Source organism: Lactuca sativa, chromosome 1 (assembly GCF_002870075.4).
Source record: "Lactuca sativa cultivar Salinas chromosome 1, Lsat_Salinas_v11, whole genome shotgun sequence".
Lineage (NCBI taxonomy): Eukaryota > Viridiplantae > Streptophyta > Magnoliopsida > Asterales > Asteraceae > Lactuca > Lactuca sativa.
In genome coordinates, this window is record NC_056623.2 from 14,994,504 (window position 1) to 15,007,378 (window position 12,875).

The 12,875-nt window shown below is 33.0% G+C and overlaps 1 protein-coding gene across 2 annotated transcripts; it reads left to right on the forward strand.

Moving 5' to 3' along the window:
• The first annotated feature begins 8,840 nt into the window (after positions 1-8,840).
• Positions 8,841-12,165, forward strand: LOC111916776 (probable alkaline/neutral invertase D). Of its 2 annotated transcripts, none has more exons than XM_023912434.2 (5): positions 8,841-9,037; positions 9,950-10,357; positions 10,441-10,872; positions 10,966-11,524; positions 11,634-12,165. In XM_023912434.2, the coding sequence occupies exons 2-5, from the start codon at positions 9,980-9,982 to the stop codon at positions 11,927-11,929; spliced, it is 1,665 nt and encodes a 554-aa protein (XP_023768202.1). In that variant the 5' UTR covers positions 8,841-9,037; positions 9,950-9,979; the 3' UTR covers positions 11,930-12,165. The 2 variants fall into 2 exon arrangements, with proteins under 2 accessions (XP_023768202.1, XP_023768203.1); XM_023912435.3 differs by lacking the exon at positions 8,841-9,037 and adding an exon at positions 9,141-9,355.
• Positions 12,166-12,875: the final 710 nt, after the last annotated feature.

The window sequence follows — 12,875 nt, forward strand, 5'->3', positions numbered from 1 at the left end:
ATCGGACAAACTTAACTTCATTGTGCTATAGTGATATTATCCCTTATTTTTAATATAAAATATATTTTTCCTATTCAACGCAACGTGCGGGCACTGACCTAGTGTTTTAACAAATTATATCATGAAAAATAATTTCTCCAAGAGTTAGAATAAAGGTAACGTTTTTGAGAGACTATTTTTCCCGGAAAAAAACATGCGATATAAAAAGGAGAGTCTAAAGAATGTATTGATTATTCGATGATCAATTAAATAAGTTAAATGAATTCGAAAAGGGTTCAATAAGTTGTTGGTTAAGTTAAATAGAATTTCAATTTTATAATTATTTTATGAAGTGAAATTTATATGAATTTTTTTTTTCTTAGATCATTTCTAATACATAAGTTTTTGTAAAGAATTATTGTTTTCTACTAATAAATTGATAGAAAAGTTTTAAAAAAAGATTTTACTATAATACATATAAATTTGTATAAAGATTTCTTTTTAACTCTTGATATTCTACTTACAAAGACTTTTGTTAGGAAGTTAAACCCATTCAAAAAGGATTTTTTTTTTCAAAATTTGTATTTGAGATGCTCTTACATCATTTATATAACTTTTACTCGTCATTATATAAACGATCAACTAAAGCGAGATCAATAAAATCTAGAAAGTCAAATGGAAATAGTGTTTAAAATACATAAACTAACTATTTGATATTTAAAACTATATAAATAGCACAGACACATAATAGATAGCTTTACACATGAATTTGAGAATGGACAAAAATTGGTGAAATTTATAAACACTTAAAATAAGGATCATTACATAATATTTTCGAATTCAACTTACCGACAGAAAATAAAAGAAATAGCTAAAACTAAAATTTACATTTAATTTATATATTAATAATATAAAAATATATTTATTATGTCGAACTACTATACAATTTTAGAAGCATCCTATATGCAAGAAACATGTTTTTTCGGAAATAAATATATAATATGCAACAAACATTTATTTTGGAAATATATATAATTATTATATATAAAAGCAAATTCAACAATTGGGTAAATAGTAAAGAAATAAGAGAAGCGTGAAACATGATACGTCGGTGATAAACTGATAATCGATAATAGGGAACACGCAAGACATCCGCGTCAGATCTGAGTAGTATAACTCTATCTTCAATCTTCATATATGCACAAGCCAAGTAATTTCCTCGTGCGCACCTCACTCCACCTACCCATGTTACCGGCAATACCCGGTAGCCGGTCACATTTGTGACGTTTCCAATGCTCTGGGTCTTCTCCGGTCTTCACTCCATCTTTCCTTTGATCTTTTCTTTTTCCTGTATTTATGTTTTGTTTTTCTGGATAAGGAATATTCATAGTAAGATTCCTATCACTTTTTCATCTCTTTCATAACTTCATATCTCAAAATTCATAAAAAAATAATAATAATATTAGACCTTGCAATACTATAATCCTTTACTAGTCTTCAATCTATCACTCTCGATTTTATAGAAAAAGACATTTCACCGTACTCTTAAACCAAAAATCTTGGTTAAAAAAACGTCATCTATTTCTAAATTTTCATTATCATTTTAAAAAATCCATCATTGTCTTCAAATCTTAATATACAATCATATCTTAAATATTACTAAAAGAGAAACCTTATGACATCATCTTAAATAATCTGGACCATTGATTGTATTTCAATCTTATTTTTTCCATTATTAGATCAAATTGCTGACATCATCTTCCCCACATGGAGTGTATTTAATTCCAATAAATGTTTTCCAATCATCAATCAATAACTTACATTCGTTGAAATGGAATGTATTTAATTCCAATAAAAGTTTTCCATATTTTACATATTGAATTTTCAGTTATTAAGATTTTAATATGGTTAATGTTAAAAACATATTATTAACAAATCATTTAAATCAAGGCCTTAATATCAACCATTAATATAAATCCGTTTATATTAGTAAACCATTAATATAAAATCTTTTTTATTAGAAAATCATTAATACCGAAAAATCATATTCAAATTATCACATACATATACGATTTATCATTGAATCTGCGACTCACATTTATTTCCAATCGTTTCTTTTCTTCAAACCTTCTCCTACAACATCGTTAATATTGCTTATAACTTCCATCACCATTCTCTGCTAGAAACATTCGCTATTGTGCGCTAGAAGGTCAGTACCTTCTTTCGCTTTTTATATTTTTTTTCGATTATTTTTTGTTCATATATCAAATGTATGTATTCATATATTTCGATTTTCTTTGTCACAAATTACATGAAATCAGTTAATTACTTTTCTAAAACTTTTCAAATAAACATGAAAAGATATTAGATACCTTTAACAAAACAAAAATTAACTATCTTACGAACTGACATTAATTACTAAAATGTTACTTTTATATATTAGAGATGATTATGATTTTTTTTTTTAATATTTATGTCATAAGAATCCGGTTAATTTTGGTATGATTTTAAAATATCATTGAAATTATTATGTTTTTGTATATTATATCAACATACTTTTTATCTTTGTATAGTAACAATAAAATTTATTAATTTACACAACAAATATAGATATTTCAAATTTTGTAATATTATTATACCTTACAAAATACAACTCCCTCCAAAATAAATTTTCGCCAGTAATTTCATCCATAATTTCAACAAATTTAAATTTGTATTTTCTTTATATAAATTATTTTTAATAATCCTGATTTTCTTTCTCCAAAAGTATATCAAACATTTACGTCTTAGATAATGCTGCCCTATTATAATTATTATTTTCCAAAAGTATATCCGTTTAATGAGGAATTTGATATAATAAAGGAAGTAAATGTTAATTAAAATGAGATATATATTCCATAATTATTAAATGAGTTTATTAAAAAATTAATATCAAGGTGTAAACATTAAGCATTTTTAAAGTGAAATTTCAGAATACATACAAACGATGATGTTGTACAATGAAATATAAAATTGAATAAACTGAAAAAAAAAACACTATTAAAGCAGTCAATCTTGAAAATAACATAGTTATGACAAAATTATAAAGTAAGATAAAAATTATAAGATATTAGGAGATTTGTAAAAATTACATTTAGTAAAAGCGTTACGGCTATTAGAAAAAATAAGACTGTTAAGATTAGTGAAAATACAATATATAAACTAAATTATCACAATAATAATGAAATGTCATTATTTGATATTTCATATAATTGAAAGATATATCAAATTACATTGATGATATACTAAAATTATTTAAAGTTGCGCCAAAACTAATGCAAAGTTCTTGCGAACACCAAATAAATAAGAACAAACATAAAAGCTAGCATTTATATTTATAATCAATTTAAAATAAACCAATCATGATTTAGAAAAGAATCTCTATTGATGATATACTAAAATTAAATCTATATAACATTTAACATTTTATAAATTATATTACATAACTTTATTTGAATAAATGAAATAGTTGTTAATATTTAATGCAATAGAAAAAACGGCATATTGGTTGTCAATATATGTTTAAATTAGATAACATTATTATGCAAGGAACGTCTAATTAAAATGCTTATAAATATATAAATATCATAACTATATGAGATGAGGAAAGTCGTTCAACTAATAAAACAAAAAATGATGTCTACAAAGAGATCTTTCAATGATTATATATATTTATCGTTTTCAATGTATTTCTACACATTTCAATAATACCAATAACCATATTTTTTTATAATCATATTACAATATCTATAAACGATTATATGTTTTTTTTATATGTTTCCCGCGTTTAACGCGGGCTATAATCTAGTATGATATTTATATCAGAGTTTACCTAGTATTCACACAATAACAATAAAAATCAATGTACAGCCTGATTTTATTTTTAAAAAAAAAGTAGGGTAAGCCACACTCAAAGCTTATCAAGTGGTCACGAGACACTATTCATGTTTTGAGTATGTAAAGTTTGAAGCTTGAACTCTCATCACCATGTCGCTGATTTAATTAAATTATCATAAAAGAATACTATTTGCATCAGAATTACAGTTATTGAATAAGAACTCGACAACGGTTATGGAGGCTTTGATTGAAATAATCAACGGCCTATAATTTTTACAAAATTAAGTTTACTAACATATTGATCATTTTTTTTTTACCGAAACATTTAATCTTAAACGAATATAGTTGTGCAGGGTTACAAATTAGTCGAAAATTTAAGAAAAAAATAAACGATTATATCTCAGGTTTTTTAGATTTTCTCAATTCTGGTTGCATTCCTATTCTTATTTAAAATACTATAAAATTAATTTGGTGAGCCAACACTCGTAGGGTTATCCGCAAACCCCGATTGGCTATTAGCAACCCTAGTCACCAGCAATTATCATATAATCACATGACATAGCATAACAACTAAAGAGATCTAGAAGAATACTAGCCAATGTATAAGCTTTATACCTAAAATGATGCACAAATTAAGGTGAGAAGTTTTTGGATCTCTAGCCAGATGGCACATTCTTCTTCTTCTCTAATCTTCTTCTTCAAATACAAGAGCCAAGAATCACTCAAAACTTGCAAAATCACACACATAAGCCACACACACGAGATTAGGGTTTTAGAGAGGGTTGGAGGTTGATAAGGGTGGCTAGAAATGAGACCATGATGCTCTTTATATAGGGTCAAATGAAATATTAGGGTTTTGTATCTGAGCCTAGTACGCCCAATGTACTAGATGGCCTCCGCGATTCTACATGGTGCATGAGTACCCTGTGCATACTCATGTGTACGCCCCATGTACTAACTTGCCAACTTTTCACTTTTAGGGACTAATTTGATACTTTAAGGAAAGATTCAAGAATGATAAATGTACCTTAATTTGGAATGTTACAATTCTCCCCCACTAAAATCAGACTTCGCCCTCAAAGTCATCCCCGAAAACAGTTCTGGATACTGCTCACGCATCTCATACTCCGATTCCCATGTCCATTTTGATCCTCTACGATGTTGCCATTAAACTTTGACTAAGTTCATGACCTTGTTCCTCAATCCCTTCACTTTCCGATCCAAAATGGCTACAGGCATTTCCACATAATTCGGCCGATCATCGACTTGAATGTCTTCCAAGGGAACCACAGCCGCCTCATCGGCTATACACTTCCTCAGGTGGGATACATGGAAGGTATCATGGATCTGACTCAACTCTTCCGATAGCTCCAACCGGTCAGCCACCTTGCTCACATGGGACAACACTAAAAAAGGACCAATGAATTTGGGGGCAAACTTGCCTTGCTTCCTGAAGCGGATAACACCCTTCTAGGTTGACACCTTCATGAGCACAAAATCCCCCACCTGAAACTCTAACTAAGAGCATCTCTGATCCGCATAACTCTTCTGGCGGCTCTACATGGTCAAAAGTCTTTGTCGAACTTGTTGTATAAGCTCAGTTGTCTTGAGTGCGACTTTCGTGCTCCCCATGACCCTTTGGCCCACTTCGCCCAACAAATGGGAGTTCGGCACCTCCGACAATAAAAGAGCTCGAACGGGGGCATACCGATACTGGCATGATGACTATTATTATACGAGAAATCATCCAAAGGAAGATATGAGTCTCAACTCCCACCAAAATCAATAACGCAGATGTGCAACATATCCTCGAGCATCTAAATCGTCCGCTCGCTCTGCCTATCCGTCTGCAGATGGTACGCGGTACTAAAATGTTGTCGGGTTCCCAACTCCTCATGAAATATCTTCCATAATTTGTAAGTAAAGCACACATCACGGTCAAACACAATAGATGTCGACACCCCATGCCAAGCCACCACCCCATGCCAAGCCACCACCTCACGAACATAAATCTAGGCCAACTTCTCACTAATGGCTAATGAGTGAGCGTTCTTCGTCAAACGATCCACTATCAACCAGATAGTGTCAACACCCCTCGCAATCCTTGGTAGCTTCGTAATGAAGTCCATATTAATTTGCTCCCATTTCCATAGGGGAGCCTCCAGTGGCTGCAACTTACCATGAGGACGTTGGTGCTCCGCCTTGACCTTCCGACATGTCAAACATCGCTCCACAAACCATGCCACGTCTCTTTTCATACGTGGCCACCAATAATCATGCTTCAGGTCAGGATACATCTTTGTAGCTACTGGGTGGATAGAAAATCTTGATTTATGGGCCTCCTCCATCAAAATCTGCCTTGCCATACCTGCATATGGTACCCGTACCCGCCCGTGAAGAGTTAAAATCCCTCTACTATTCATATCAAATGTCGAAATCTGACGATCACCTGCTCGCTCTTACGGTTTTCCTCTTTTATGGCCTCCGAATGTGCTTCCTTGATGATCTCTAAAATTGGAGTTCACGTGATCAAGATCACACAAAAACGAAGAAGGTTAGGTTGCTAGGGTTTATGAGTCAATTGGGTTGGTAAGAGGCTGGGGTCTGGGACATAAAGATGTATTTATATGGCCTAAACCCTAAAACTTAGGGTTCTGAGTCAGCTTGCGTACGCTGCACGTACCTCTTGGTACACTACGTGTACGTGCTTCAACCCCCAACATCCAATGCTACCACTACGCCCCGCGTACGCCAAGCTTACGCCCAACATACGTCTTCAGTCAGCCCAAAACATATAGCGGCCCACTCAATAAAGGCCAATCTCAATAATCCAACATTAATCTCATAGTCCAACAATTAATTACAAAGATTAAATAATTAACATTACCTCAAGTCACGGATGTTACACGAGATCACCAAAATGTTTCATGAGAGGGCCCTATTTTGCTTTGAGTACGCATCCTCGGAGAAGGTGTTGATGACCTATTACTTGAGTATACTCAAGACTGAGATTAAAGAGTTCATAACGAACACCTAATACAAGACTTTGGCTAAGTTGTAGTCAGATGTCTAAATGAGAGAGATTGAGATAGAGACCCAAAGGAAAGATGAGAGGCTAGTACCAGTTCAATTGCAAGTGGAGACCAAACAGTTCAAGTCCATTGAATCGAGATCAGGAGTAGCAGATCTGAAAGGCCTCGGGTGTAATAGATGTGGGTAGTTTCATAATCGGGCATGTCGATCATTTGCGTGCCACGAATATGGCAATGAGGGACACTATGGCATGGACTATAGGCAAAGTGCACGAGCTTGTTTTCATTGAGATCAGGTGGGCCACATCAAAGGCCAACTGTCCCCTTCTCATTACAGGTGTAGTGTAGAACCCTACGTCTTTAGCATGACAAATGTCAGATAGACGCCAAGGGAGAGCTGAGATCCCTGAGATGGAGGGGAAAGCCTAACATCTTGTCGCAAAAAGATTTGGAAGTGCGACTATGATGATTGTGGGTATGTTTTCCATTTATTTTATCTTGTAATTATGTATCGCGTTTGCTTTTGGAAATTTTTCCTTCGTGGTGATTGTTGTCTTGTGAGTGCGTTGTTATTAGGTTTTGGTAGACAACAGTTATGAAGGGGCAGATGCTCAAGAATTTTCACTTGGCCCTCCTACCCGTTCTTGTTTGATGAAGGTTTTAGCGTTGAGTTGGACGGTTTGAAGGAGTATCTCACTTCATATTTGTTAATTTCCTAGAAGCACACATGGTTGTTTCCAGTTAGGTCGACACGAAGCTTTTTATTATGTGTCGATTGCGTTCTGATGATTCATATAGTCCAAGTAGGGAGAGTGGAGATTTTGTAGCGAGGGAATTTTGGACCAGGTTTCAGTCTTCGACCATACTGTTCAAGTCAAGGACATCCATTCGGTTGCGCAATCTTCAAAGTCCTGTGTCGGGTTCATTATCAATTGTTGTGTTTCCTTTCGGGTGGTTTTGGTTTTAGTTTTAGGACGTTAGGAAGCTCAGGTTGAGGGCTGTGATAAGGATCTCCTTGTATGTTCTTGTTTGATTGAGACTTGGAGGTTCGAGTCACGATCAAAAGGCCTGATAGGGATAGTTAAGGTTCATCAACATCATTGGTACTTTGTGTTGATTTGGTTGCCTTATAGATTTAATTACATATAACTATTCACTGAAAATCATTTATTTAGTAATATTGTATAACAAACTTTTATTATTCACCGTTGTGCACACAATATTTATGACTATTTAATATAATAAACTTATGCCTTTTTATATTTTTATAGGTTTTGTGTTATAGTTTTTAAAAAGTCTAGCATAGGCTCATCTAAATTTAGAAAAACAAAATATTATTTTTAGTGTTTTAAAACTCCTATATTTTATAAAATTATATAACTTAATGCTTTGATATCAATAAACCATAAACAACTATAAATAGCATGTAATCGATTATTAAAGGTTTGCTTGTTACAATATTTTAAATTAGAAGATTTCGAAAAATATAAGAAGTTTAAGACACTAAAAAATAATATAGTAATTTTTTTTATGGTTGAATGGAAATATATTGGGTTGTCTCATGTCTAAAGCTTTAAATTAGATTTTCCTAAAAATATAATAGTTTTAATACATTAAAATAATATAGTAGTTTTTTTAAAAAATTAGGTGAAAATATGTTGGAATTTTATAAAGTTTGTTATATATATATATATATATATATATATATATATATATATATATATATATATAATGTCTTGGATAAAATAATAAATATGTTACACTAAATTAAATTAATTGTATTAAACAAATCAAAGATGATAAAAGAATATTAGTAGTATTTTGCAATTAGATACATAAAAATATATCATTTTAAAAAAATAAAGAAATGCAATGAAAATAGCGTGGGTAAGGAGCTGCCTTACATTGACGTTTAGATTAAGAGAAAAAATCGAAGAGACGGAGGAGCATTCTTATTCCTCTCTCTCCATCTCTATCTATAAATACGACCTTACGTTAAAATGCTCTCTTTTTCCTTCTTCCCCCTTTTTTTTCTCTGCTTTGTCTTCTCTACGACTACCAACCCGTTCCCGGTATTCTCCCGGCCGGCTTTTGACCGTCCACCTCCGACCACCGGAAATTTTTATTTACCGACATTTAATATCTTCCAGGTCTTCACTTTCTCTCTCTATCTTTTACCTTTCGTTATATATATTCTCTTACCTTTTATATAAACTAGCTTCAGATCTCTTACATATTTCCCAAGACTCCCGCCACTGGTCTCTTTTTCGTGCTATTTTTGTTAAGATTTGTTCCTATTGTTTGCTGTTTCACATGTATTCTGGATCTTGGAAATATCGTTGAATGGTCTAGGAATACTAATGCAGATTCAATAATATTTTAGAATTTCTATGCAATTTCAGATTTGGTGCTTTTGTTATCAAGTGTTTTATATTTGCTCTTCTTAGGGTGATTGAAATTCTAATTAGGTAAGCTACGATGTGGATTGTTTAACATTGAAAGTAACATTTAATGTTTTTGTGGTTTCTTATCTTAAATGTTTTAATGTAAAATGAACTACATTTCTACGCTTCTTTTTTCCTTTCATAAATTCATCTCACATTCATCTACCTGAGGGCCCTCTCCTATCAAATAAATTTCATGCAAAAGCTTGATTTTTTTATTTTTTTAATATGTAGGATATAAGAACGTAATTTCTTAGGTGTTTACTGAATATACGAATTTGATTTTACCAATAGGATACCAATAGCAACTTTGTGGTGGTGTATGAATCAAAAAGATCCTCCTAACATTTGAAACTAAGCAAAGAGGTTACTTCTTTCTGGACCAAGGAAGTAAATTTAACCCTAGTTAACTGTTATTATGCATGTTGGTTGGTCTCTTAACATGTCTGATTACATGTGGATAAGATTAATGAATAAGCAGCTGAAGTGTCCTTATCACTTTTGTTTATTTGTTTACTCTCTGTAGATGGATACAAAAAGGGAAAACTACTAATTTTATATCTTGTATTCACACTTGAATGTTTAAAATCCAATACTTTAATGTTCATGTATGTGCAGATTATTCGTTAGGTGGAAAATTTGAGTATCATGGATGCCCCTAAAGAGTCTGGACTTCGTAATGTTAGCTCGGTTTGCTCCATTCCAGAAATGGATGATTTTGATCTCACAAAGCTTCTTGATAGACCAAGACTCACCATCAAAAGAGAGAGATCATTTGATGAAAGGTCACTTAGTGAGATGTCTTTATCAAGAGGTCTTGAGAATTTGGATGTTGCATATTCGCCAGGTGGACGCTCAGGATTTGATACACCTGCTTCATCCACTAGAAACTCTTTTGAACCCCATCCAATGATTGCTGAAGCCTGGGATTCTCTTCGTAGATCATTGGTACATTTCAGGGGACAACCAGTTGGCACAATTGCTGCATATGATCATGCATCTGAAGAAGTTCTAAACTATGATCAGGTAAAAGTTTGATCATAACTTTTTTTTTTTTCAGATTGGAATTCAGTATTCAATGTCTTGTTTTCTTTATGAATGATGTGCAGGTGTTTGTAAGGGATTTTGTACCTAGTGCACTGGCGTTTCTAATGAATGGAGAGCCTGATATAGTGAAGAATTTTCTATTGAAGACACTTCAACTTCAAGGGTGGGAAAAAAGAATTGATAGATTCAAACTCGGGGAAGGGGCAATGCCTGCTAGTTTTAAAGTTCTTCATGATCCAGAAAGAAAAACAGATACAATTGTTGCAGATTTTGGTGAGAGTGCTATTGGAAGAGTTGCACCTGTTGATTCTGGATTCTGGTGGATTATATTGCTTCGTGCATATACAAAGTCTACTGGAGATTTAACCCTAGCTGAAACACCAGATTGCCAAAAGGGAATGAGGCTTATATTAACTCTGTGTTTATCAGAAGGTTTTGATACGTTTCCAACTTTGCTCTGTGCAGATGGGTGCTCAATGATTGATAGAAGGATGGTAAGAAATGTTTTTGCTTTTCTTTATGTTTCTATATTCACTAACTATATCATATGTTAAATGGGATTGTTTTTTTTTTTTTTCTTTTTCAAGGGGATTTATGGTTATCCTATAGAGATACAAGCTCTTTTCTTTATGGCATTGAGATGTTCATTGGCAATGCTGAAACTTGACTCGGAGGGAAAGGAATTTGTGGAAAGAATAATGAAGAGGCTTCATGCATTGAGCTTTCACATGAGAAGTTATTTCTGGATTGACTTTCAACAACTGAATGATATCTATCGTTATAAAACAGAGGAGTATTCTCACACTGCTGTAAATAAGTTTAATGTTATTCCTGATTCAATCCCAGATTGGGTATTTGATTTTATGCCAACACGTGGTGGTTACTTTGTTGGTAATGTGAGTCCAGCAAGGATGGACTTTAGGTGGTTTGCTTTAGGCAACTGTGTTGCTATTTTATCTTCTCTTGCTACCCCTGAACAAGCTTCTGCAATTATGGATCTTTTTGAAGCACGTTGGGAGGAGCTTGTAGGAGAAATGCCTATAAAGATTTGTTATCCTGCAATAGAAAGTCATGAATGGAGAATTGTTACTGGTTGTGATCCTAAGAACACTAGATGGAGTTACCACAATGGAGGATCTTGGCCAGGTTACTTTTCTTTCTCATTTTATTATTTTATAATTTCCCAATCTAAAAGAACATTTTTTTAATTGCTTTTTTTTTTTTTTTTTATTATTTGTGTAATATATATATGCAGTGCTTCTGTGGTTGCTAACGGCGGCATGCATCAAAACGGGGAGGCCACAGATAGCAAGAAAGGCGATTGAACTGGCGGAGAGCCGCCTGCTGAAGGACGGGTGGCCGGAATACTATGACGGAAAAAATGGAAGATACATCGGGAAGCAGGCGAGGAAGTATCAGACATGGTCAATTGCTGGATATTTGGTAGCAAAGATGATGTTGGAAGATCCATCACATTTGGGGATGATTTCTCTTGAAGATGATAGACAGTTGAAACCCATCATTAAGAGATCTTCTTCATGGACTTGCTGAAAAAGGTAAAAAAAAAAAAAAGGTGAGGTGAGTAATCTCCGATTATTATTAAGAAAAAAAAGAAAGTTGCTTGAATTCTTCTTCTGAGTTGTGTCTTGTTTAGGTGAATTTGAGTGTTTTGTTATGTGTACATTACCATTTGATATGTCTCGTCTTATTGCTTCGTATAATAAAAAACATGACAATGTGATGGTGCTCTTATTATTTATCTTCAAATTTGCAAAGGTGTTATGAGATTTCTATTTGTTTATGAAGACTTTACTGCCAATTAGATTTTCGTTAGGCTGTGTTTGTTACATGGGATTGGACTCAACCGACTTTCTAGGCTATTTTTGTTAAGGGCATTTACGTCTTTTGCCTTTGGGGCTCAACAAAATTGGTTCAAAACTCTCATCTTTTGCTGTCCAAATGGGTTAGAAGACATATCTATGCAATATTGAAATCTTTTGCAATCTTTCTTGTTTCTTTGAATTTTTACCAAATTATGTAACAATGTGTTTTTAATTATGCAACTATGTTCGACTTTTCACTAATTTATACATATTCATAAATTGTAAACTCAACATTCTTGCATAAATCCACACGGAACTCTCTATGGGGGTGTTTGTTTTGAGGGATTTGGAAGCAAAATTCATTCCAGCTTTTTGTTTGTTGAATAAGAATCACAACTGGTTATAAATCTCCATTTATGAGTTTCGATCACTGGATAACAAATATTTATAGCCATTTAACTAGTTTGAAGTCAATCCAAAGCCCAATCCATGCAACTGCTTCATTATTCTTGGACATACTCTTTTCACTCTTGGTTAAGTTTCAACATTGCTAAGGAACATTTAAGTGCCATAAAGAAAGGATCATGTATTTCTATAGGATAAACATAAATTCCCTACTCGTAAGTATACAGATTTTGTAGCCAAAAAAAGCAATAGTATGGTTGTATAAGCCA

What these genes read in the sequence shown, in the direction of transcription:
- LOC111916776 (XM_023912434.2), top strand. Translation starts at nt 9,980, where the DNA reads ATGGATGCCCCTAAAGAGTCTGGACTTCGTAATGTTAGCTCGGTTTGC. An exon ending in CAATGATTGATAGAAGGATG is followed by an intron (nt 10,873 to 10,965) that starts GTAAGAAATGTT and finishes TTCTTTTTCAAG; the next exon opens with GGGATTTATGGTTATCCTAT. An exon ending in CAATGGAGGATCTTGGCCAG is followed by an intron (nt 11,525 to 11,633) that starts GTTACTTTTCTT and finishes ATATATATGCAG; the next exon opens with TGCTTCTGTGGTTGCTAACG.